Source organism: Phalacrocorax carbo, chromosome 7 (genome assembly GCF_963921805.1).
Source record: "Phalacrocorax carbo chromosome 7, bPhaCar2.1, whole genome shotgun sequence".
NCBI classification, from domain to species: domain Eukaryota; kingdom Metazoa; phylum Chordata; class Aves; order Suliformes; family Phalacrocoracidae; genus Phalacrocorax; species Phalacrocorax carbo.
In genome coordinates this window covers 29358151-29385949 of record NC_087519.1, presented here as the reverse complement: position 1 = coordinate 29385949, position 27799 = coordinate 29358151, and the positions used below count along the sequence as shown (strand labels likewise).

The window sequence follows — 27799 nt, the reverse complement described above, 5'->3', positions numbered from 1 at the left end:
TTGTACTTCCATTGCATGCACTCACTTTTTCAAATCTTAGACATGAGGGCAGCCAATAATAGCATTACAATAAAAAAACCCACTAACAAATCCATTCTACTTAAAACAAGTCTGTACAGCAGCCAGCTAAAAAAAGCTTTCCCAGTTTGCCTGCTAAGTGCCCAAAAGTCACAACAGTTTAGAAAAGTCATGTTCGCTTTCTTGATGTTGAAACTTCAGGGCCCATAAATTGTTTAGATGTTTTTAAATCACAAATGGACCCTTACTACCTGTGGAATTCCGATGTTTCAGTGTTATGTTCAACCCACACAAGAAAAGGTTTCCTTGTCCCCCAGATAAGCACTGTTCCTCTTCCCTCTCTTCCGTCTACAAAACACACCTCATTTTCTCTCAACACCCTTCAAACAGAGGCGTACACAGCCTGCTGAGAGAGTCCTCACTACTTCAGAGATCTCAGAATGAACCTGATTCTTGGCAAGGCTTGAAGCACAAAACCGCTCCAGTTGTTCCTGTTAATCAGCACTCTACCTCGTCAAATCTGAGGGTCTCTGCAGGAAGCTTAGAGTTGGTAAAATGCAGGATTAGAAAGCTGACACTTATTAATGAGAACAACCTGAATGAGCGTAAATCTTTATGTCTTTTGAACAGGTGTTCACAAACACTTCGACATGAGGATTAATGGATTGCTTTTGACCCTCTGCACATGCTAAGGTCGGCCAGTGACACCTGCTGGAGAGGGCTGGATGTGGATTGTGCCTACTTCCTACCACCTACTGCACAAATCGCATCCTGGCCAACCGCAAGTCACCATTCAACAACCACCACAGCATCTGTCCCCCTTCCCACGAGTTCCAGCTGAAGCATCACTATTGTTCATGTTCCTAAGATGGGAGGTTTCACACACATGGTATTCACTACTCTGGTATGAGTTTAAGTCTAGAGTTAAATGGTGGTATCGGATTGCTGTGCTTACCTATTCAAGCAAAAGTATGTTCTAAACCCAAGTGAATGGTGTATAATACTGTGCTGAAGCACTGGGGAGTGATTCCAAGTCAATTCTGACCACCTCTTGCTCAGATACTTTAAGAGGCCTTACTACCCAAGAGCAGTGAAGCCAGATTGCTCCACGAAGAGTAGTCAATGTTGAGTACCCTGGTATACAACTCTGTACCATGAACTATTCTCAGACAACACTAAGACATGGTGGTACTTACGGGTGGTGGGTTTTTTTTTTTTATTTCAGTGGATGAAGCAATACAAGGAAGGACTTCAATTAATATATAGCATTTCTTCATCTACCACTGCATCTAAGCACTTAACTTGCATAGTACACTCAAAAAGAAGCTTGCTTGAACAGCATTCCTGCCCCTCTCCTAGAAAATTCAAACAGGAGATCGATTACAAGCATAATCAAGATCTAGTAGTAGGTTCTCTGCCTTCCTTCCTAGTGTTTCATTAATGACCACCACGCCATTGACTAGGGCTACACTGTTTTGGTGCCAATTATTAGCCATTTTTCTTTTGCTGCTGCTACATTTAAAAGACATTTTTATCAGTTGTTACTGACATAGGGAATACCTCAGTTTTTAAAAAATATTTTATCTAAACTCAACACCTGAAATTTGAATTAAAAAAAAAAAATCTTTCTTGGACTTCTCTCTGTTATTGCTGCAAGTGTTATTTTCAGTTCCAGGTTTAAAGTAGTACTTTTTTTTTTTAACCATATAAAGCTGCCATAAAAGTTTTTTGTTTGGTTTTTTTTTGTGGTTTTTTTTCTTTTTTTTTTTTTAAAGAGAAGCTTGATCTGAAATGTCTCTACTGCACCAGCTCTTTTCATTTGCTGAGGAGCTCTAGTGCAAACACATACTGCGTATTTATTTATAAAGGAATTCTAAATAGGGAATGTTATATAAAAAGCAGGAGAGAATGTTTCATAAGACCCTCACTGTGTAAACGCCTATTTAATGATGTACAGTTTCCCCCGCCGCAGTTTTATATCCATGCTTTCTACTATTTGCAACAAAATACCATTAAGATAGTTATATATACACATATTCCCCCCCGTCCCCTGCACTGTGCTTTTGGTTACTTTCTGTATCAACTACTGGAGACATGCTCCACCCTCCCAGCAGATTATAATCAGATCAAAACTGGAAGGCGTAAGTACCTTTTAAAAAAAGGTACAGTTTCCCCCTCGTGGATGAACCCCATAATGCAACTTTGAAAAAAAGTGCTCAAGTAAGTGAGACTGCCTAAATGTTATGGAGTATCATACAGAGACCAATTCCAAGATGACATTTAGGATCTGAAGTTAGAGCAAATATACAGGAAGTTATATTTGTTCCTTAACTATTTATGTATTGCAGCATTCATGAAAGTTCTCTCCTATGATTTTTCAAAGCTTTAGTTTATTGGGTGATGAGACAGGAGACAGCAAAGCTTTGAGCTTGTTCTTTATAGCTTCTCCCCAATATAGCACTGTTTCATACCTCAGCTCTTTTGTTAAAATCATGCTAAGACAACAAAATGTCACTCTCTACTAGCTAAAATGGACAAATGGCCTGTATTAATGTTCGCTGTACTCTCTGGCACACCTGACTAATCAAAGCTGCAAATCTACTACACAAATGGAATTGTTAAACAGACCTAAACGAAGCAGTACAGATTCAGATAGTTTGCCTGGGGTAATTTTCTGCTCCATACAGAAACACTTGGAAACATATGGAAATCCCTAGGCTGCAGTAAGTGCTCATGAGTAAGGTTTAAAGTACTTATTTCAACAACACAGTTATGTTCAAGAAATAAGGGGGCCGTCCACTGACAGTGATTCATGCAAAACAAACCTGAACTTTATTAAACAACAACAAAAAAAAAAGGAAGTAAAAAACATGGACGGTGCTTACTGTGAAAGATACGAGTTACTGAAGGCTCTAACCACCAACAGGTCATGAAGGTATGTAAGCCTCCCACCAGGGCAGAGTACTGGGCTGGCAGCATTAAATCAGCACTGATGCTACGCTGAAGCAGCTGCCAAATCTGTACAGGAGCAGAACACCCCAAAACAAAGCGTAACTAGATATACAACTTAAAAAGATTTACCTCTGAATGGAAATTAACCTACAAGAACAATACAGCCTGATATACCTCTGTGTAAACGCTTAAAAGGGAACAACATTTTATAACCATTTAATGCATAATTTATTGCAGGCAGAATGTATCAAAAAAAAGAAAACCGCATCCTTCTGGAATTGTAAGTCAAGCAGGTGTAAGAAAAACCTTAATTTTATATGCAATATTCAAATTTAAAAATTTAAAATCTCCCCCGTAACAATTTTGGTATACAAATGGGTTCTAAGGCTAGCCCTTTATCCCCACAGCATTTGCTTTGAGGTACTTTTTAAAACTTGAAGTTGTAAGAAAGAATATCAGAAATGACTCATTGCAATGAAATGCTCATCTGCAGTCAGTCTTATTTTACGTGATTCTAAGTGCAATTTAGGAATTAAAAAAAGAAAATTCCAAGAAAACACATCAAAAAACCAACAAATGGGTCCTACTTCAATTACAAATATTTTCAGGAAAAGAAGAAAGAACAGCTATTTGAAAACTTTATATTCTGGCAGCCCTACTACAGCATATCCATAGCCTATACTGCAAGTAGCTAATAAGGAAATTGTGGTAAAATGATTTGTTCCCCTTTAACATACTCATCAGGCACACAAGCTTTCCTCAGAATAACATGCAGCTGAACTCCTCCTGTTTGTTGTAGAAAGCCCTAGCATTTCTTAAGTTTCAGGAAAGCAAGCTGGATCAACTGCACATACATTTTCAACTGACTACAACATTCTTTAGGAAAAACAGCATGGATTTCCTGAACTGAGAACTAAAAGAAAGTGTTTTTCTATCAGTCTGTGTGGCAGTCTCACTTCGACACATCTTGCATCATATGAAAGATAGTACTGGATATATATCTCCCCAGGACACGCAATTCATTATTCAGGTGATGTCACCTCCTACTATTCCTAAGAGCCAGTTTTCCCTCAAGGAAGTTTGCTTTATTTACTGGCACACGCAGCATTACCTTTGTCATTTCATTCTGATCCTTAAGAACATCTGTGTAACACTGAATCCATATAATGAAAATGAAAAGGTATGAAGTAAACTAATTGTGTGCGGGATTTCTACAGCTTGTCTGACTCATTTTCCAGTCACTCCAATTTAGTAGTTGAACTTGAAAAGAATACATCACTTAAAGAAAAATATGCCCCTTTTAAACTGGCAACTCATCAACCTGAAGAAGGCTGAAGCACTTATCTAATGTATATTATGGTATTCTATAAAGAAACTCACTTTTGTGATTCTACCTTTTAAGACCCTGCATACATTACAACACTGCATTAGTGATACAAGTTGTAAAATACTTTCCGGTTCCTTTGGATTTGCATATGATGGTTTTTGCATCAGTCACTGCAGGTAGATTGAGCAAGCTTTGTTTTTGTGTTTTAACATGCATTCAACTAGATATGGATCAGAATAAATTTATACTCCCTTTTTATCATTATAATTAGCTAAAAAATTGCAAGACAGTCCACAAAACAGGATTTGCTTTAAGACTAACTGCTGGAGTTCCAAGATGTAAGATATGCAGCACTGGAAAATCTTCAGTGATCAGGAATTAGTAGTGTTTAGCCAAGTGTTGAAAGCATTCAGAGAAAAGTCCTGGTCGGAGGCATGAGGGCTTCAGCACCAACTTTTAAACCTCAATTTCTTGATTGCATATCTCCCATCTTCAAACCTACATTAGGGGTGGGGGTGGGGGGTGGGGATGTAGGAAATATTCTCAGTTATATGAAATACTACAGAACATTCTAACACCATATTGATATGCGCGCACACAACAGGCGTTAAGTATTATATAATGCTAATGCTAGCACTTATCCAGTCAACTGAAACCTACAGGCTTCTAGGTTAAGAATTCACTACATCAATTTTTTTCCTGTCATGTCCATCCCAGCTTTGTCATGATTAGTAACTTTGTCTTAAGTAGAAGGTGCAACATTAAAAAGGTATTTTATGCTAAATTTAATTATCAGCAGTTGTGACTTCGGTCACAGCAAAACTCACTTTTTATTTCATCCAAGAATGTCATACTACATGAGTATATTATATGTGAAACATTTCAGATCTGCAGACTGAAACGAAGCATCACAGCAAAATGAGAAATGGCTGCTGCGTGGCTAACTCAAGGCGAATACAGCCACGTGTAATAACAGAACTCTGGGCCCCTAACTGCTGAAGGAGAAATCCAAAGAAAGTTAACTTTAACTTTGTCATAAACTAAATGAACTAAAAGTGAAAATTTCTAGTTCAGTTGATCTGACAAGTCTTTGTTTCAAATGAAGCTCTTCTCAACATGTGCTAAAAAACAACCGAAGTGAGAATCCCAAAAACATTAGGCTTTGTGTCAGTTTGATGCATGTTACGCCCCCAAAATTCATCCCACCTTATAGCAGATTTCAAAATTAAATTCACTTTCTTGAAACCCATAATCTAAATTTTGGTCCACACTAGAAACGATCTTTCCACGCTGACTATAAGTAGCATGAACTGCGACCTACCTGAAACAGAGCGAATGTATGAAATTGAGTCAAGGTTATGTATTTGTTTCGGCAGCTTATGAGAAATATTCAACCTCAGAACAAGGCAAAACACCTGCCTTGCCTACATATTTAGCCAATCAAAAATAAAACTACAAAGTTACACACATTACTTCATTCATGAATCACAGTACTGCTGAATTCAACAATTACCAATTAATCCAAAATACTGAATACATTTAGTCCCAGATGTATTTTAGTAAGGCAAACTTGAGGCTCATTCTTTCATATTCAACAATCATGAACATGAAAATGTTTCATAATTTCTGAAGATACAGACCACTAAAGTAGTCCCACAAGGCTTCTGTCCTCTGCAGGGAACAGCTACTACATAAGCAATAATTTTTGTGTATCCTTACTCAGAGTAGTGTAGAAGTACCCCAGACTGCTTACCTTCTGAAAAATCTCTCCATAAGAACCTGCAATGCTGTCATTTGTAAGAAAGATTAATTGCTTTCAATCTAAATCGGTAACTTACACTGACTGCCAGGATGATCACCACTGTGGGGGCACATAACTATAGGTTGGTGTTCCTGGAGCCCGATATGTGGGCATAGTAACTGGATGAGGGGCTACTGGAGTCGGGGAATGAGTTGTCAACAAAGTACCTAGGATGAAGAGAACATTTTTTTCAGTGCAGGCAAATTCTAGTACAGGGGTGGGGGTGGGGAGAAAAAGAGGAAAAAAAAGTTAATTTTAAAAACAGTTACAGCTTGCTCATCTTCCAATTTAAAATTACCAGTATAATTTTGCACTCCAGCCCCAATCTTCCTTCAAACATTTATGCAAGAGGATCATTTTGATGTTTAGTCCAATGTACACAAAGATAGTCATTACTCAAAAATAGCTCTATCAGAAACCCTGCAACATAAGCATTATTCACAGCAAAACTTTTTCCCACAGCAGGTTTCACATGCCATTTCACGAGAGATAACTTGACTGGTAAATTAGAATAAATTAGTTCTTGTTTGCTAATTGCAGATAGGTTTTTACAGACTAAGGGGCTTCACGAACAAATAGGCTGAGATAGCAGGATCTTAATGGTCTTACTTTACAGCACCTTGTAGAAAGAGTAACAAACACCCAGAGTAAGCTTGCCCACATATGAAACTCCAATGTTAGCTCAGTCTGTGACACGTAACTTCTCTAGTTTTGAGGTTCCTCAAGTTAAATGATAAAGTTGACAAGATAAAAGCCAGAATCTGAAAACAATTTTTAAAGCTCTTTTAAAAATCTAAATTAAAAATAATTAAAATCTAAATCTAATTAAAAAAAAATTAGATGACTGAACTGAGCATCCTTTGAGTGAATGCGGACATTTGAGTTAACACCCACTGAGTAACAAAGTGTGACACCCCCTCAGTAAACACTCAGATGAGTCTAGATATTGGTTAAACATTGTCTTCAAAACACTACCACTAAACGAGCGTGGCATTAGGAAGAAGACATCCTCAACCATTGCCTTTGACACAGAAGACCTGCAGGTAGTGCAAACACCTGCTATATCTCACCTGTTATACCTCAACATACAAAGAAGGTGAGCAATAGGAGGGGTGGGCTGAGAACACTGCATTTTCCTCAGCCTTAAGAGGTTGCTGTTTTCAGCTAGGCATAGAGAAAGTTTTAAGAGGAAGTCAGACTCTTGACACTGATGAGAAGCTATGGATGCAGGAGTAAGTGAAATTCCATATAGATATAAAGAAGAACTATTTTACCATAATACTAATATCTGAAAAAAGGATGTGATATTGCCATCCCCAGAGATGACCATAGTATCACTGAGCAAGCACGCAACCTGATCTAGCTGGACCCACTTTGAAGCCACTGGACTAGATGACAGAAATCCCTTCTAATCTCAACAATTTTATGATTCTGCCAAGTTCACCTCTGGCATCACGTTTTTGTAATGCAGCTGTGTTCTGTATCAACCTGAAAGAGGAGCTTCAGCAAGAGAATGTAAGGGTTACAGGTTCACATACCTGCTGACATTGCCATAGTAGTCCCAGCCACCATTCCCATGGTCACACCATTTCCTCTTGGTGGCGGAATTGGAGCAGGATACATAGTTGCTGGCATGCCGTTAGGCTGCACAACTGTGGTGTGGTGAATTACGTGGGGTGGTGCTGCATATAAAGGCTGTGTGTAATAAGTGCCTTGCTGTTAGAGGAGAAAAAGTAAATTAAGTAATTACGGTATATCTGGTGGGGAAGATAAATTATGTCTTCTTTCATGAATGCATCATAAAATAAAAGCATTGTTCTAATAATGCAGTGTATTTACAGAGCAGAAGACAAAACATTTATTTCAACTATTCCAACTACATTTCACTGGCAAACTTTTTAACATTTAGCCCCTTTTTAGGGCATTTAGGATAACATTCAAAAGCAGGGACCTTTGCAGAACTCCAGTGCTGACTGCACCTTCAACAATAAGGGCTAATTTGTTATTCATTCCCTTCATATCTTTTCATATATTAATCCACAACATAACTTCTCTCATTCTTTCACAGCTTTTTATTCAGCTGGTTTTAGTTAAAGAACCAAAGGTTTTTGACAAATCCAAACAGACTAAGCAGATTGGATAAACCTTATTACGTGCTTATTGATTCTCTTTAACTACTGAGGACATGCCAGGCAAGCTTCCTCTATGCAAAAAAGAGGGCCAACTTTTCCCCACAGTATCATGTTTACTGAAGTGTCTTAATTCTATCCTAATAGTTTTCAACAGTTTGCCTTGTATGAGACTTGGTAACTCCCCGAATCACAACAGAGGCTTCCTTAAAAAAAAATTAATGCAAGTTCATGGCCATTTTTGACACAATGAAGTTGGGATGTGATAGTTCCAGCATCCAGCACACACTTTTAAAGTTACTTCATCTAGTGTCTCTTCAAAAGACTTAACACACCGTCAGTAAGTGCAGAGTAACTGCCACGTGAGAGAAAATGTAGAAGTGCAAACACACTCTGTAAATCCCTGTATTCTTACTGCAGGCAGCTAAAAATTTTCTCCTTCCATGACAAAATAAATGTGATGTAAAGTTAAGAGTTCAAGCAGATATTACAAGGTAAACAAAAAGTATCCAAATAAATGTTTTGTTCATTTACCTGTGCATATGGATTCTGCTGTGGATAGGCACTTCGAACTGGGTACACAGCAGTCTGATAGGGGTTCGGCGAGGAAGAATATGGTGGCACTGCACCACTGGTGGGTGAACAAGATACTTTATATGGGGTGCCTGGCGTATAACCTGAAAAAAAGGTAACTCTGCATTAAAAACATGAAAAGCAAGCATCAGCATGCTGCTTTCTAAAGTCAGAGGTAGCAATTTTCTTTATTTCCAAATTCCTTAATCTTCATGTGAGTACTTAGCAGCTAGTCTCAATATCCAAGCACAAGTTCTAGCATTTACCTAATACTGGTAACAGTCTTAAAATAATATTTGACTGTGTCGCCGAAGTATGAAAAGTTAACTGTATTTTTGCAAAATTTGCTTTTCGAATCTATGGATATGGGATAAAAACGTGGATTTGGATTGTCACAGTAATATCATTAAATATTTGGGTTTGGCATATTAGGCAGCATTCCTACATAGGAGGATTTGGTACCTCAGCCAATGCTCCCCAAACTGCACTGGCAAACCATAACAACGGTTAACTAGCCAGCAGTTACCTTCTGAGAAGAGTAACTTAATTTCCAAAGTCAAAATCATGTAAGGAGCTCTAGATGGATTTTTAGAGAACAGAAACAGAATCTGCAACCTCCACTTCAACTTACATTTATTCTTATTTGTTTTCTGGCATTTTCTGAACTGGCTAAAATACATATGAAAGGCCATACCTTAAAAAACAAGCACTGTAGAGCTCATTGCAACTCCAAATTAGACTTTTAAGGCACTTTAATATCTTTAAATCTCCTTTTTGTATATTACACATGTAGACCCCCTTAATCATCAAGTAAAAATTATTTTTACAAAATACGATAAGACTTCAGATGCCATCAGAAAGAATTTTGCATTCCTATTACAAGGTCCCCAAAATCAGCCTGCCTTGTAAGTGGTGGGAACTGTTCCATTTTTACAGGGCAAAGCAGCAGATGCTGGCTCAGACCCTGACTAAAGACAGTTCTTCTGTTTTTTCTCCAGCCCTCATCAGACAAGGCCTGAAGATAACAGAACAAGGGCCTGATGAGGCATGGAGGATATCTATGAAAAGCACCATTGCTGCTGCAAGCCACACTGCCAAGATTATACTATAGCTTAATGGCCAGAGCACTAATACAAATACCTTAACAGCAGCATCCACCAGTAACGACATTTAGGTTAGTAAGCAACAGGCATGACCTATTCTGGAGAAAGCATTAAAGCCCTAGCCTGTCCAAGGCTGAAAAGATCTTGGTCTCGTTCAGGTCCACCACATTAGGAAATGCAGCATCCACAGGTACAATTTCTATTTAGTTAGAACCGTACAAACTAGTACTAGGGAAACCCAAGGAAGAAAACACACATGGTAATTACAGAAGAAAAAAAAGAGACTACAGAACAGAGATTAGGTTGACTTTAAAAATTGGCTAGAATGTGCTGACTTCAATACAGAGAACAGTTCTGAAGCCACTTCACAGAGAGAACACTGGCATTTGTGTTGTGAAAAAGTCAGTCTGTGCAGACAACATGATGACAGATGACCTTCATTCTTTTTGCAGAAGTCTGAGTTTCTTTCCAATTTCATTCCACACCTCAAACCAAAAATTGTTATGTTAACAAAGAAATAGGTTTAATATGTTTTCCTTTTTTTAAAAAAAAAATAGAATTTATCATCTTTAGAGACACTAAAGAAAGCTACCACAGCACTTATAGAATTTACTTCCTCAGCATGCTCTATTCTTTATTTCTAGTGTTGGGAGCTATTTGTGTTGAAAAACTCAGCTACGAAATGCTGAACATGAAGCATCACTGCTGAACTATACCTATGTCCTCAGTCAAGCCCACTCTCATTCTAAAAACCCACTGATACAGCTGCACAGGCAATTTAGCTTTCGTTCTTGCAAAGTGGCGCACCTGTACAGAAGGTATTCTGCCTTCCCATTTAGTTTTTTTCTCCCTTACAGGAACAAAAACCACATGGTTATTCAAAACCACAGAAATTTAGGGAAGGTACCTGTAAAAAGGTACCCTTACTGAACAGCAGCGGCACAGCACATTCAAATACTGCTGGGTGATGTGAATTTACAAAAGCTTTGATTCTACAAACAAGCAGTTACATCAGAAAAAATAAAATTAAAAAAAAAATCCCAGCTGTCAGGACAAAGTACTTCAAGTTGTTATCTGCCTGAATTAGAAGATCTGGACAGCTTGAACTTCAGTTTATAGCTTAAAGAGTAGCTAAAAATTCAGAGCTATTCTTAGCTCTGAATTAAAAGCTTATTTGCTATTCAACAGCAATAAAGATTCTGATAGTACTAGCTTTAAATAAAAATTAAGGACATTCAAAGATGGTATATGACTTCCACAGTCTTTATTCCTTTTTCACATAAAGTGAAAAATTTCTTAGTCTAACTTTGTTGTATAGCATGAGATATATTCCAAGATCAATCAATGCAAACTAATCTTACAACACGATTAAGTCTAACAAATCAAGAATCTTCTACAGAAACCGTAACCTTCTATTACAACATAACTGACATAATTAACAACTGGATATAAACATCAGTCTCGTGATTTGGTAATTGATTACAGGTAACTTATCTTCATCTTCCTGCAGTAGGATTTGCAAACTGCAACGAGTAATAAGACTGGAACTACTTTTCAGTTATCTGATTCTAGGATCAAAAATTACAGCTACTCCTCAGAGCACAGCTGCAGGAATCCTGATGATATGTACAATGGAGCACAGAAGGCAGACTCATCACTAAGGTAATCTCAACCATGAAAATGAACAGCCTATTAGTAATACAAGCCAATAATAAAACCCCACATACAGTTTTGGTTCCCATGCTGAGACTTATACCCCTGATGGGAACTGCTCTCCCTTGAACACCACTCTCAAAAAGGTTCTTAAGCAATCCAGTGCAAGTGCAAGCTGGTACCCCTAGATATTATACTTGCACAGAGGCAATACCCTGTCCAAAGGATAGATTTGTTTTGGTTTTTTAAGTACTGGAACTTAAAATATCCATCCGTTTCCCTACCTTCAATTCAAGACTGAAGGCAAGCCAAAATCAGTTCTGCCCTTGCTATGCCTCCAAGCAGCAAACTGAAGAGACACACAGGTTGTACCAACTAGAACACTCCACGGTTCCAAGGAAAGCTGCCCTTAACAGGTTCTGCAGGGAGATGTTTTAGATTACTTACTCTCTCTTGCCTCAGTAATTGCTGCCATACCCTTTCAAGAGTCTCCTGGTAGTTAATGAGATGCCGTATGTTACCAACATTGAACTTCAATATAGCAGGCAGGCTTCCACAATGTCAGCTTCCCAGTTTCAAGCAGCATTCTTTCCTATCCCCATAAGTTACACAAGGGCACTCGGGGACAGATTGGGTTATGTGCCCTGTGTATCTCTAGAAAACTGGCATAACACATGCAAGTGAAAGAGCTCCTGAAGATGGCCCAGATCTACATTAAAAAAGCAGCGTAAGGAATTCCTTAGTACGCAAAATAACCACAGGAAGAATACTGTTCTATCAGATGTATGTTCCTGGTTTAAAGTGGAAATCAAATGCTACCTGCTTCTGTTTTGTTTCGAGCATTAGCACATCAAAATCATCTTCTGTTAGCAAAAGCAGAACTACATAAAAACAACTTAGGTGAGTGCTTTGGTTTCGCTTGTGTCTGTTCTTCCACCTCCCTTTTCCTAGGCTCATCACATTCTCTTTCTCTCAAATGACAAGCATGCATGTGTAGTTACCTAACCCTCCCCCAGTACCCACTAGGAACAAAACACTTTTACTGAGCAACCAGGCTTTCTGGACACTTAGCTCATGGAAGACAATTCTAAGGGCAGAAAGAAAGCAGCAAGCTGAACTTGGAAAGAGGTGCCATTTAAGAAAAGGATGAAAAAGAATTTTTAAGATGACAGAATAAAAACCAGGAGTCTGGAAATAACTAGTAGGATGCAAAGCAAGCAGAATCAAGAAGGAAGCAGTGAAGGGAAACAGGATGTAATCCTCAAGTATTGGCCTGAAATATAGAAACAGCTAAAAACTCAGCTTTTCCCTTCTCTGAAGGTGAAAGCAGTAGGACTTAAGATTATACTCATTTTATCAGATGATTCCTTATGAGTCATATTCAAAGTCATGTAAAACTTATCCCACAGTGTAAGTGTTATTGTAAGCCCCTACAGCTTTTCCTTTCTCGGTTCTAACAGCTTCCGAACTTCAGGTTACTGCTTCAACATACCTATTACACATACCTGTTTGGAAGGTAGGATTTGCTCCAGGATACATATTAGGGGAATAGGCAGGAGCAGCTGCTGCATAGCCCATTGGGAAGCCAGCTGGAAGAAAGAATGTGTCAAAGTTATTTTCAAAGACTGACTGCACAGTCTAACTAGACTTTACTCTCAAAGATTCTCACTGTACACCTTTTAATTGAGTGAGCTAACAGATGGCCTTCAATCACACCTCCTGAACTGAAACACCGGGCTCCTCTTCTCCCAGGGCACCTGAAGCTGAACACTAGATGAAGGCAACAACTAAGGAGTCACAAGTGCCATCCTCCGTTATGTCCCTGTTTCAGCAACTCTCGAAGTTGACCAAGTAACTCAAGTTAGTTGGACAAAAAAGTTTTGTGCAACTATCCAACCCTCCTTCCCCCTGAGTTTTAAGACCTGATGTGCATAAAATATTTATCTGAGGGGACTTATTCACAGAAGTAAATCCCTAGACGTCAGACTGACTCTGACTCTCCGGATCAGAGATACCACAAGGTTGCTTTGTACTCTCTATTTAGGTAGTCTAAAATGCTTGCTGCAATTGACACAGACTTGTTATTACACTCAGGTATCAAAATAAGCTCACCAGTCTCAGGCACGTACTATGAGAGTTAACAGTAACAAGTGACGTATCAGCAAAATGGTTGGTGAACGCTTCTACACCAGAACACAAGGACCACTATGGCTGAACTAACATCGCAATATACTGGCCTCCAACATAAGGCAAAAAACAGCACTAGCAAAAGTTACAGTTACTTGAAAGATACAAAGTTTGTTTAGGTTGCAGTAAGTGAAATTGCTGAATTAATCATTAATTTTCCAGGAACTTATTTACATTATTCCAAATTGTAAAACTGAGTAATGACTTAGAAAGAGTTACTACCACATTTTGTTATCAACATATAAAGATTTCACCTTCTCCACATAAAAGGCGATTACTATTTGCATACTCACTGTCAGGCTTCAAGCTGCTAGTTTTAAACCGCTATTCAAATTTGAAGGGTTTCTGTTTTGCTGTAAATCCCAGTGTCCTTCACAATTACTCCTAACAATAAAAATACTCCTAACAATAAAAATTCCTTAGCTCAGGACTATATGTGCTAATGTAGTTTTGTAAAGCACTCTGTGAACATATCCACTGGCACACACTTGGCACTACTATTAGGTGGTCAGCATGGATAAGACTAGGAAAAGCATTAGGCTGAAAAATCAAAGGTAAAAAAATAACTTATCCAATTCATAACAACTTTTCAGAGTATTAATAGCTCTTAAGATTTCAAATTCATAAGCTGCTAGTGAAAAGCTTTAGTACAGCTTTGCACATCACTCAAACTGACTACACATCCGCAACATTATTTATGTCGTACACGTTTTCAGTCCTCTCTTCCTTCTCCACAGGCTTAGCTCCACAGTAGAGCACTCCAAGCTGCTCAAGAAACAATGATTTGTGAAAAATCTGACTATGACAAGCACCAGTTTTAACTTCTACGCAGAACTTGCATCCATGTGAGAACATCTGGATAGGTACATACCTTGCTATGGTAAACCCATCCAACAACCTCAAATAGGTGTAGTATAATATAAACATCTATTAAATATGCAACAGCTTCAGAAACACAGTGCCTTTAAATAATACATTCTACCCAGTGATATGTTCATTACTTTCTATTACCATGCAAGCCATGTAAATTCAATTATTCTGAATGAAGAATCTGTAGCTTTTAAATTAGGAGAGGCAAAAAGAAGACTTAGTCACACAACAATTCTTTTAAAAAAAATCCTAAAATGCAAGTCTACTTCTCATTTTAGAGAACGTGGTTTGTGTTCCTCCCATGATCTTTAAGCCTGAACCAGGCAGCTCCGCAAACTATCTGTAACAGTGTCACTGTAGAACTTATTGACAGAGCTGAATTTAAGGGTCACAGTTTTGTAAACAGACTGACTGCCGTAAGGAAGAATTTTGAGTGGTCAACTTGTAGAATGACATTTAAGGCACTTCTATAACAATTCTACTTCAATTCCACATATTTCAGTTAGGCTAATTTACAGCCAAGTGAAGACTGGCAAATATTATACTTACAAAAGTACAATTTTTTTGCATTTTTAATACTTGTATTTAAATATTTGTATATTTACAAACATGCACAGTTACACAATTCAATAGGTAGGCTACTATGTGTAACAGTAGAATAGAGGATTAGAAGTTGTCACGTTGTTTAAACTGCTATTTAGGAAGATATACTATTGTAGATTCTTAAGTAAATTAAGGTACCACTTAGGTTAGTCTGAAGAAGAGCTTCAATGCAATGTTTAAATGGTTATAAGTACAGATGAAATGCTAGTTAATATAAATCTGTGTTCAGAAAATAGAGCTAGAAATACAAAGTTATATTTACATAATTCATAACAATCGTTATATAAAGCAAAAGAAAGCATTGAAAAAGCAATCTATTACAACTATAGAAATAATTGTACTGTAACTGATATTAAATAGTAAACCACTGCTGCTTGCCTTATTATAAAATTACTGTAGTCCATATAACTAGGACAGTTACAGAGGATAAAACCATCCTGTGGGACTTATGGTTATACAGCATCTGCTTTACAATTTATTACTGCACCATTTCAGTTACTCAATAGACTTAAAATGATTGCAATACAGCTTGTGTTTTCCCCTTATAAATACTGTAGAAATGAAGAAAGGTACACTAGTTTGAGGAAAAAAATTTAAAGTACCTGAAAAGAAAAAAATAAAAGGTTTCTGAGACAACCAAGTCAGCAGTAAAGAAAATTACTTTATGCACCAGTATTCAGAACAAGGAACAGAGAAAAGTGGAACAGGAGAGCAGGAAGCCCAGTGCACTACCTAAGCTGAAAATCAAGTTTTAAAACTGTTAATACCAGTAGGAAAATATAGTACAGCTACAAAGAATATAAACAGTAATGGCACAGAATGATTTCTAGCTCCCAACACAGACACCAACTAAATCACAAAACAGCCTCCTTGTAAAAGCAACAAAAGTTTAATTGGTTATGACAGATAAAATCTGAGCTGAAAGACCCTCCAAGCCTCCCCCAGGATGGAATAATTCCCTTTCCCCGCAGATATCAGAAAAAAGACTGCATGAAGACATACTGCTTGAAACGCCTCACAGAGGCACACTGCCCTTTTCTTCAGCCTTCCTGGAAAGCTGTTCAAATCCAGTTATTGCCTTAACCAGCTTCTGAGCTATGAGGGCATCAGAAATGAAACCTGCTCACACACACATTAGGAGGTGAGGGGGAAACATCGTGGTGAGAAACCTGAAGCCAAATGAGAAGCAGAAAATCAAGAAATACATTTAAATTCTGTTTTAAAAACATTTGTTGGCCATTTTCTTGGTCCCACCTTTGATGCTATGCAGTCACAAAACAGTAACATGAACAAGAATTAGAGGATAGAAAGGTTAACAGAGACAGCCAGCTAGCAGCAGAAATAAACCGACTCCTCTTCTTGCAGGGCGTAATTATTAGAACTCCTAAAATAAGCTGCCTTGGAAGAGATACTGAAGTTAGAAATAAAACACAACAACTAACATCACTCTTGAAATGTCACTTTTTAAATTTCAAAAACCCCACCCAAATGCCAAAACAGATTACCATACATGCAGCCATTCAGAATTACTTTTCTTCATTACAAAGATCTGTGTAACTGAAACGCATTAAAAAACAGTTACTTACCTGGATAACCAATTCCTTTGGCATTTGCATAGGGAACCCCAGAAGATCCAGGGCTATACACAGGATTCATGATTTCAGTAACTGAATCGGAGGAGAAAAAAAAAAGAAAAAAGAAAAAAAGAAAAAGTATTTACTCAAATATAGGGAAAGCTTGAGATCCCAGCAACTAAAATGGAACTGGAAGTGGGGGGAAATCATACCGGAAGAAAAAGCAATAGAGGAAACAGGAGCAATTCCTCTACTCATCAACATTAGAGCTGTAGTTGCAAGCAAGAGAGTCACTGCAGAACTAAGCTTCAAAGCACCACAATCCTCAATCGGCCAGAGAATGTCTCAGGAATGAAACATCCCCTATTACAGAGCACGCTTTCAAAATATTTCCACCCCTAAGAGCTCCCCAATGGTGCGCAAACCTGTACCCCAGTGCAGTTCACAGGTGTTGGACATCTCCCGCCATGCCATCTATCACCTATCAATCACTGCTCTGTCTACCATCTATCAATCTTGGTTTCTTACCATTTCTTCTTGAAGCATCTAGGCAAGGGATGCAAATACTTACTGTCTAGTATTACTGGCATTTCAAGCCTAGGATTCCAGTCCTTTACCAGCACTAAGTTCATCCACCATCAACAGCCCAAGTATTACAGAAATAAGTGGCAAAAGACTTTCTATATTAGACAGCTAGCTCAGATTTATTTATTTGTTTACTTGCTGCTAAGATCTTTAGAGCCTAGGACAAGCTGACAGTTGGGTCCAGTCATTTCTAAACTGTGTATTCACACCACAAGAATGCACCTACAGCTAGCATCACTGGCAAGAATAAAACCAAATACCCAGTTTTAAAAAGGGTCTTGTACATAAACACCAGGGAAAATAAAATGGCATCGACGATGCTTCTCAAATTGTTTTAGTACACCTATGTACTTCTAGGAATATAAATCACTGCAGCACAGCTCATCAGCAAGCCCACCATGTGCCTCTTACAAGAGTATTGTTTGCAACTACTTTTCTAATATTTTATAAATAAATTCCTGTATTTTAACCCCCATATCTTCAATCATCTGATTTTCCACATATATTTACAGATTTACCGCTTCTCTTCCCGCAAGTGCCTGCTTTTCACTACAAATAGCCTCCGATGGCAAGACAGGAGGGCACACTATAAAACCAGACTTTCTTATTAACTGTTAATATCTGATAATATCTGATACTTAAGTCTGATACATATTTCAGGCCAATATCTGATACTTAAGTCACTTCCTCTTCTGCATCTTGAGATGCTGTCTTACTTAAACTGCTTAATGCACTGTTTATTTAACAGAAGTTTGTAAATAAAGTTTATGAAGCAAGAAAGGGTCATAATTACGCATGCACTATTTTGGTTACAGAATACATTATGGCAAGAATCTAAGTTTATCAGTAAACCTGATAAACCTCATAGGTTTATCAAATGATAAACCTATGTTAAGTGACTGTCTAAAGCATAAGCAGTTTGCTTTTTAAAGTAACACTAAAAACAGATTTGCGCCAAGAGTTTTTGCAGCACCTAGTACGCAACAGAAGTAAAAGAAACACTTGTACAAAATTAGGAATCAGAAATTAAATGCTGTCAGAAAGTTTATCATCGGGTTTCACAAAACGCTCAAGCTTGTTGTAAGAGAATTACAAGGTTCACCAGTTTCTTGCACTTTCACACACACTTACCCATAATACTAACTTAAACAGAATTGTATTTATTTTTTCCAGCTTCATACTTGATTACATATCAAGACAACAGAATCCATTAAGGAGTTAAAAACCAAACAGCCTGCCATTTACATTGCTGAGCATGAACAAAGTTCCCGAGAGCAGCATGTTTCAATCACAGCAAACTAGTCGCCTTCAAGTTTGAAGCATTATTTCCCACTGAAGCCCTGTGGAGTTTTAATAGCATTAACTCTGCTCACCGTTACCAACAGGCGTATTTTGCTGGACTAATATTTCACTGAAGCAAGACTGGTTTTTCCCCCCCCCCCCAATGCTTTCTTCTGCATATCCTTCTTTCTAAATAAGGACTCTTCATTTACTTGAAAACTTTTAGTCTGTTGCCTTAGCATATCCTTCTCATACGCATCCCTGCTCCTCTTTCAGTATTGTTTTTGTCACGTTTTGTCTCTAATCTTACAAAACCCATAAGAGGCTGAAGCTTTACTTCAGCCTCAGCATTTCTGAGTTGTGGGGTAAAAGTCTAAAGGCAGGCGGATATACCCTTCCACTCAAAGATAAACAGGGCTCTCCCACACCCCATATCCCTATAAATATGCTGCTCCTCCTTGTAGTCTCTACAGCAACCAGGAGGAAAGAAGACTCTGTAACCCGCTCACCATTCTGAATGGCAATGAGAAGAAAGAAAGAAAGAGGACTGGAAAACCAGCAAGAGCATACTGTGAATATCTGGATAAAATATAACACACCAGCACCCCCCCAACTATTAGAAGTATTAGTAGTCAATGACTGCAGAAGGACACAAGGACATATATTCTGGGGGATGACTTAAACAGAAGCCATATAAAGCCAAAAAGGTGCAGAAAATGTATAGAAAAGGTCAGACAACTCAGACTTGGATCTCATAGGAAGTGCAGATTAAGAGAAAGGAATTCCACTTAAACAAGGGGGGAAAAATCCCTATGGCTCTGGGAGCCCGCAAGCTGCCTCTTACTGGAAACAATGTCAACTTCCACTTCAAATGCACATTAATTCAACTTTGGCTGAACAGGTACGCACTTTCACCACTTCTGCTTTCACACTCTAGCCTTCACCACTGAAATAAAAGTAGAGATCCACCGTCCTGCAAACAGTGCTTACAGTTTTTGTAATGCAAACAAGACTTCAGATCACTTCTAATTAAAAAAAATAATTTTCAGATCTTCTCTGAAGGACCCAACATGTGTAAGCATAATTATATAGTATTACCCAGTGGTTGCAATCATCCCACTCTTACCGTAATTTTACTTGGAAGGGCATCTATTATATTGAAATATGGAACCTTGCAGTCCACTTTCCTGTAATGCTTAAAGTCCACATCAAACGCTAGGGAAACTAGTATAAAGTGAACACAAAGAATTGTGGCTTTCAACCTTTTTGTTGGCATCCCCTCCAAAGCATTCTCATGTTAATGTCTATGCAAATAAGTGTCTACTGTGCATCATCTGTATATAAATTGCACAGTCAACTGTATATAAATTACAGTCAACTAATTCTTTCAGCTGAAATGAAGGTAATCACACTTATTAAAGATGCTCCGACTAAAGACTGTGCAAGCATGCTTGGGAAGCGCAAATGCTTCACTTACATTCTTGCCAAAGCCAAACAATCAAACTCGGTTTTGATCAAGACTGTTAAATCTCATCTTGAGACAGATACCAGGACAATCATCCTCCTCTTAAATCCACATTTCAGGAAGCTGAGCACAAAGGCCAACCGCTGTTAATGCTGAAGCTCCAGCACTCCAAATTAGATACGTTTTTGCACGTAGCTTTTCCTCCTACACACAGAATAAACGCATTTCTAGGAAATTCTGCCTTTAAAAATAATTTTACAGAGATACATGCAAAACAAAAAAACCACAGCTCAATGCACATACTGTAAAACAAACTGCACATTCCTTAGTAAGAAAATATATTCGTTAAAATTAATTTTCAAAGTTGAGCAGAAACGCTATCAGAACAAGATCTCCTGCATGCCACTTTGTGCTCATTCTGTCACAAGAATTGGGGAAGAATCTCTCTTAAATAAGTACCTTGTGTAAAGCACACTATTGTGGCCCACTAATGCTTTAATTCCTGGAACTGAAGCAGACTCACTCTAAGTCGTTATAGTATTTAACATCTATCCATCCTAGAATATTTTTAGAATGTTGTTTGTTATGAAACTGTACACAAAACCCAGTTTCCACTTACTTACAATTCCTTAACAAAGTTAATTACCGTCTTAGTAATGTTCTATATTTTACCCATTTGATTTCCAGTCAAAGCTTAATAGAAGAAAAATGCAATTCCTAAAGTCTGGTCATTTGTAATGTAAAAAAAAAAAAAAGCCATTTCCACTGCTAAAAGCAAGGAGAAGAATTCTGTACACTTTGCTCTTCAAATAAATGACAATGATTAAAGTCTCAGTTGCATTATGTTCTGTTAAAACTTCAGCCACCAAAATAGACCCTTCGATGCAAATCCTAGGGCAAATAACAGGCACTTTTGTAACAATTACTTTAAAAAAAAATAAAAGGGCCGGGGGACTTATGTGAGCAGGCATTCAAGACTTGGTGAAGTCTAAAACAACACTTCCCACATTGCATTGGTATTTGCAGGTAGCACATGCTTCATTTCTTCCATTCACCTAAGACCTCAAAAAAGGTCACTGAATTTTACCAGGAAGCAAGTGTTATCCCTGTTCAGAACAAGGCATGGGTTTGTGGCAGTCCATGATTGAAGCCAGCTGGAACCAATGCTTACACAGAACTGCCATGCTTCTGGCAAGCAATCCCACTCCCGGCACTGCCAGTCTAACCCCTCAGTAAGATACCTCAGCTAAGTCAGTTGGCAGCATCCTGCATTTTGCTGGAGGTTTTTGGGCAGAGGGTTGCTGTGCTTTCTTCCTACCAGCTTGAGAGAGCTGAGACACATCACCAAAGGCTAAGTAAGACAGCACCAGTTCCAACGCAAGGAACGAAGCAGGACTTTATAGTGAAGTTGAAGCTGTACAACCTCAGCCTGGAAAAGAACAATAAACAGCTTTGCCCAAAATTCACTCATAAAGTTGAGCACAAAGCTGGAAACATCATTCACATGCAAGCCTTCCTCCCCTGCTCGAGTTACAAAATGTTCTTGTCATAAAAAGAGAAAGAAAGAAACACCTGCAGTCAGCCCTCTGTGATTTCTGTATGTGCAATTTTTTTAAGACTAGAAAGGCATAGAGCAGATTATACTTTTTAATAATTTCTAATGAATATAATTCTCACCTGTAAGTGTATTCTGCTAATACTTTGTTATGCTTTTTTTTTTACTGAGTAACAGATCTGAAATACACATACGTTAACAACACTACTTGTAGCCAGTATTGGTAAGGACAGAGACAATACGATTACATGCTAAAGACTCGACAGAATTAGTTCTACGTGCCATTCACAAAGAGAAAACCTATACCAAAACTTTAATACTAAGATTGTGCTAGTGAACCAACTTCATTTGTACACTAGTGGCATTGTTCTATTCTTAAAAAAACCCAAACATTACCAAACCCTTTTTTCTTAAAAAAACACATTACCTATAGAAAGATTAAACAGCCCAGCATTTCTCAAAGCCCACAATTTCTGTTGTAACTGCACAAGGGGATAAAAGCTGTCAACTCCAATCCTTGCATCTCCTGCATAACTTCAAGATCAGGTATGTTCTTATTTCAAAGAAGTGGAGTAGTACAGCAAAATCGTCAGTTCCTCAGGGAATATTCTTAAAAGCCTGGCTATTGCCAAATTTAGGGGAAGTTAATCGACTATGAGAAACAGGAAAAAAAAAAAACCCAAACTGGAAGAATAAAACTTCACTGCATGAAGTTTCTAATCACAATTTTTTGGTTAAGTCCTGAAGCTCTGTTCCCTGGTAAATTTTTATAGTAAAAAACATTTTTTTCATGCAGCTTATTTTCAGTTTATTCCACATTCCTTTGTGAAATAAGATGAAACTGTCACAAGTTCCAAACTGGGACAGAATCTCCAAAAGCCTCTTAATTCCTCCTGCTTTTTAACCTGAGAGTTAAAGCGCGTAATTACTACCGCAGAAAGTACAGGTTGGGAAGCATGCCTTATATGAGCAGGGAAGTTTTATGACACTAACAATTATACAACTTATAGTGAAATCGTATTAGAGCAGACAGAAAGTCTGGTCAAAGCATGTATCACGTACACTACTACTGAACATTTAAGAACAAAATTAAATCCAGCTCTTCTCACACCGAGCGCTGTACAGCACCCCTTACTCAACACCTAACTCTTTACGTTTTCCGGAGCACAGATTTCATCATTTGGCCAGTGTTTATGGTCTGGTTCCCAACGTTCCAGAAAAGCGCTGAAAACACCGTTTGCACCAGCCCTTTTTTCTTTTTGTCTCACAACTGTTCCTAGAAGCTACCGACGGCTAGCATTTTATTCCTTCCTCCGGCTCGCAGATATTAAGGTAACAGGGCAGACAGAACACGCAAGCCACACACAGCCTTTCGCACGCAGCTTGCTGATACAATTTATTTGAAAATCCAACCGACTGATCCCCTCGTGACGCTATACTGCATTTTTATGAAGTTACCGACTGGACAATCTCCGCCGACGCCAGTAAAACAGCAATAAAGCCACCCCGCGCGTTCGAGAGAGCCCACAAAGGCAACCCGAGCGCAGGAAGCACAAGGGGACGAGACCCAGGGCGGCCCAGGCGCTGCCGGCACCGCTGCGGGGAGGCGGCTGGTACCGGCTCCTTCCTCCACCGGCCCAACCGAGCCGCCGCCGCAGCACCTGCTACCGAGAGCCCTGCGGGCCCCCGGCTGGCGCTCAAGGTTACCGACAGCCCCGCCTGGCGCAGAGCGGGCCGCGGCACCACCCCCCCCGGCACCACCCGCGCTGTGGCACAGCCCGCCCCGGCACCCGGGATGGCGCCGCCGCCGCCGCAGGATGGCTGGCCCGGATGGCTGAGAGGGGAGCGGGGAAGCTCGGCCGGGAGGCCGGCGGCGCAGGCCGCGGGGGGGGGGGCCTCCGGGCCCGGGCCGCCTCACGCACCGGGCCCGCGGCGGGGAGACGGGTGCGGCTCCGGGAGGCGGCGGTGGCGGCGCCCGCGGCGGGCCCCGCACTCACCGGGCTACGGCGCTTCGTGGTGGCGGCCCGGTCGTCGCTGCCTGTCTCGCTGCGTGCGTGCGTGCGTGCGTGCGTGCGTGCGTGGGGCCGTACGTCCGTACGTCCGCGGGTGCGGGGGGCGGCGGGGCGGGCGGTGCCGGCGGTCCCGGGGGCGGGACAGCGCTGGGCGGGGCGGGGGAGGTTTAGTGGCCGCCGGGCGACTCCGGTTCCTCCGCGCCCGGCCGCACCCGACAACTACGCACCGACCCGGCCGCTGGCGTCACTTCCGCGGCGGGGGGTAGGGAACGGGCGGAAGCTGCGGTCACGTGCGCGGAACGCGGAACCCCCCCCGGTGTCGCCGCCCCGGTCCCCATCGCGCAGCACGTGACGCCGGCGGGACCGCCGCGCGCTCAGCCCGGCTCTGCGTCCGCCTGGGCGCCCGGAGGAGGGTGACGGGCTGGGGTGGCAGCGTCCCCGGCGCGGGGAGCGGGGCCGAGGCCGCGCAGGGCAGCCGCTGTGCAGCGAGAGGGGTCAGGCCAGAGGCGCCGAGCTCGGGCGGTGAGCACAGCCGGCCTCGGCCCGGCCGCCCGGCACGCTGCCACGGTGCGGGACTGAGCGAGCGAGTGCGTGGCAGGACGGGGAGGCTGGAGAGCTAAGGTGAAGTTTGGGATGTAAAGGATAGATGGGTTAAACGGCACGTCCAAGAGCGCGAGCAGCAAAGCACGGCACCCGGACAGTAGTTCTGTGAGTGCAGTAACTCGTCATGAAAATTTTTACTTTTCCCATAGTTTTTGTTTGCTCAGAGCAGGCAAACCCATCGCAGAATGGCAGGGGTTGGAAGGGACCTCTGGACCGCGTCCAGGCAGGTTTTGAATGTCTCCAGGGAAGGAGACTCCACACCCTCCCTGGGCAGCCTGTGCCACTGCTCTGTCACCCTCACAGGAAAGAAGTTTCCCCTCATATTGAGGTGGAACTTCCTATGTTCCAACTTGTCCCCGTTGCCCCTTGTCCTGTCGTTGGGCACCACTGAAAAGAGTCTGGCCCCATCCTCTTGACACCCACCCTTCAGATATTTATAAGCATTGACAAGATCCCCACTCAGTCTTCTCCAGGCTGAACAAACCCAGGTCTCTCAAGCCTGTCCCCTCAGTGAAACCTGAACCTTCATGAACCCATGAACTTCTCTAGAAATCTGAACTGTACTGAACTCAGCACTGAACTGAAACAGATGATCAAAGCAAGTTTAAACAGATTTTACAATTTCTAGGTCAGGGAGCTTTCTGACCAACTCTCCATCCTCCAACTGATGGGCAGAAGCCAGCCTTGCAACTCTTAGACCAAACCAGACCTGTCAAGGTCACAATTCAATCTTCAGACAAAGCGCTCAGACTAATCATCTTTAAAGAGCTAGAATTAACCTTTTGATAAAGCACTAAGTATCTGCTGAGGCTGGGACAAGATAGTGATTTGTAGCAGGCAGAGACTTTGGACATTATTGAACACACAGCAAGAGACCGAAGTGGCAGCCATGCAGAATTCATACTGCTGGTCCTTAAAAAAGAACGACCTGTGAACCTGCACCCACTTGTGGCAGAGGCCCAAGCCAAGACAATGACCAGCACTGTTCAACAACAACAACTCTTAAGGAAACACAACTTTGTAAGCATCTGGTGGCAGCCTGAGCAGAGGGATTTGTCTAGGAAAAGCCTGTACAAACAGTGCCATTAGTTCAGAGGTGTTCTTGACAGGTGCCGTGACTAACACTACCAAAGAGTGGACTGCCAGCATGACAGCAAATACATTATTAATTGATCCTAGGTTGCATACGAATACATAAGCCAGCGTGCTGCTGGGGAGAGCAATACTGGCATCAAAAGCAAACCAACTGCAACAGGCAGGAGGCAAATGGCCAAGCGTCGTATCTCTGGTGATAATTGGTGATGGCACGCTGCAGGGGTATTCTGAGCAGCAGGCCTGCTGCTGTAAGAGACTGCCAGTCCAGACAGACAAATGTTATGGGTAAACCAAGAACTCCTTAAACCCCAAAGGGATGACAGTAAAAGACACCAGATCAGCTTTTTCGTAAGGAGGGTCTCCAGTACAACAGGCTGAGCCCTGCCCAATACACAGCCCGCATAAATGGGCCCGGCGTCCGTAGGCTTACCTGACATTACAGGGCTCCTCAGAAACCTGCTGAACTTGGGTAACTAGTTTCACTAAAATTTCCCTGCTGAGGGATATGCAACACAATTAACACCATTTTTTGTTATCCTACCATGCATTATTATTAAAAACCATCGGGGTATTACTAATTATACTAGATAGCATTCTGCAAACTATGCCTAAATTGTAAGTTTAAAATTGTCTCATGGTGTAATACCATACACCACGGTGGAAAACATTCCAGCCAAACCAAAAATCTGATCCCCCAAAAATGAGAAAGCAACAATCTGAACTCTTATACACTGGCAGCACATATATAAGCCAGTCACTGTCTGGTTTTTGCAATTATTAGTCTCATATATTAGCTATATATCAGTTGTATGGTGTGCAACTGTTGCCAACTAGTAAAATACAAGCATATAAATGTGGCTGGAAAAATATCACAAAAAGATGGAAATTGTTTTTAAAAACGAATAAAACTGAAGAACTGATATTACTTTTCCACAATATAGTTAGAGTAGTAAAATGTAGAAGTGATAATGTTCTCTGTAGCAGAATTGCAAATTGATTCACAGCTTGCTGACATTTATGACAGGTAGGACAGCTTGCTCTTTTCTAATTATCCTCAGATGTCTCCCTCTTGTTGTAATACACTTTCCAGAAATGTGAACTGACATTAATCAATCATGCTGGTCAGTCACAGAGGAATACTACAATAAACAGGGAATCAGTGCATCGACTTTAGCGACATTACAAAAGAGTGCTACCATTAATATCTAGAAAGGAATGAGTATAATCATGACTCAGAAGTACTCTCTCCAGCACTACACTGCAATACTTGTTGCAATCACACCTCTGAGTGTGGTTTGTTTGGGTAAGAGGACAGAGACCTGTCTGGGGGATTAGAGGTCATAACTGCTGTAACCACACTAATGATACTAAAAAATTGCTTGAGAAGATGCAGGCTTAGACACTTCAATATATCTGTTGGAGGGGACTCAATTTTTAGTTATGAGGAACTAACGATAAAGGCACTACAGGGAACGATACCATCTGCAGCGAGATTGTATTTGCTCCTAATGAATTCTTATGTTTTGTGGAATATTCCATATTTGAGACGCCCAACACCCCACCCCTACTATTCTGCACTGCTGAGAGTCTCCTCTGTTATCATCTGTCTCATCTGGAATTGCTTGAACTGTTCTGGAAATCTGTGCATCCACAGTATCTACGGGCTTGCCCTGCAGAGGCAGGTCACTGGCTTGGACAGCCACCACCCAGTGGCAATTAGAAGCTATTGCAATAGCGTGACAATTATTTTTATCTAGGTAACTGTTTTCCAGTTCTGTATATAAACAGATGGATAGTCACTTAGGGTCTTCTTGATATTTTGTTTGGCGGGTTTTGGTGGTTTTGAGTGGTGTCACCTGTGTATTTTAAACACATAATACACATTCTAAAGGAAGCAAACTTACTGGCATGCAAGTAAGAGCATGCAATACAGATGTGTGGAGGGTCATGTTAATTCAGGATGGATTTTAATAGCTTGTCTATATTGTTCAGCAGTCTCAAATGAGCCTGTAATTAAAAAATACCCCTAAGAGTTGGTATCTTGATTGAAAAGTAGAATTTAGGCAGTTTTGATTGCCCTCAGTAAGACTCGTAAATGCTATAAAAATATTCACGGGCATTTCTCATTTTTGGCTTCTTCCATTCCTACCCCTTTCTTCATCATTAAGAAGCTCTTCTCATGCTTCTCCTTATTTTTTTCCACAAGATCAAAATGCCATTTCTGTAGGCCTTATTGCTCTGTCCATTATTAAAAGTATCCAAAAATGTATTTTTTGATCAAACACTTCAAGTGACAAACGCAATTCAGCAGGTATTATGTGGGTGAAGAAATGTGCAAATATGTTCTGATTTTCTGAGGGCATCTTCCAGAACCGGGCTGACCCATCAACCATATGAAAATCTCTTAGAATGC

General features: G+C 40.4%; 1 protein-coding gene across 1 annotated transcript; it reads right to left on the bottom strand.

The window, feature by feature from the left end:
• Positions 1–240: 240 nt before the first annotated feature.
• On the bottom strand, positions 241–23959 carry FAM168B (family with sequence similarity 168 member B). Its single transcript, XM_064457276.1, has 7 exons — positions 23674–23959; positions 16803–16883; positions 13062–13145; positions 8762–8904; positions 7637–7814; positions 6136–6265; positions 241–4795 (listed from the first exon to the last, which is right to left on the bottom strand). Exons 2-6 carry the CDS (start codon positions 16870–16872, stop codon positions 6153–6155), a joined length of 588 nt encoding a protein of 195 aa, XP_064313346.1. The 5' UTR covers positions 16873–16883; positions 23674–23959; the 3' UTR covers positions 241–4795; positions 6136–6152.
• Between the last annotated feature and the right edge of the window lie 3840 nt (positions 23960–27799).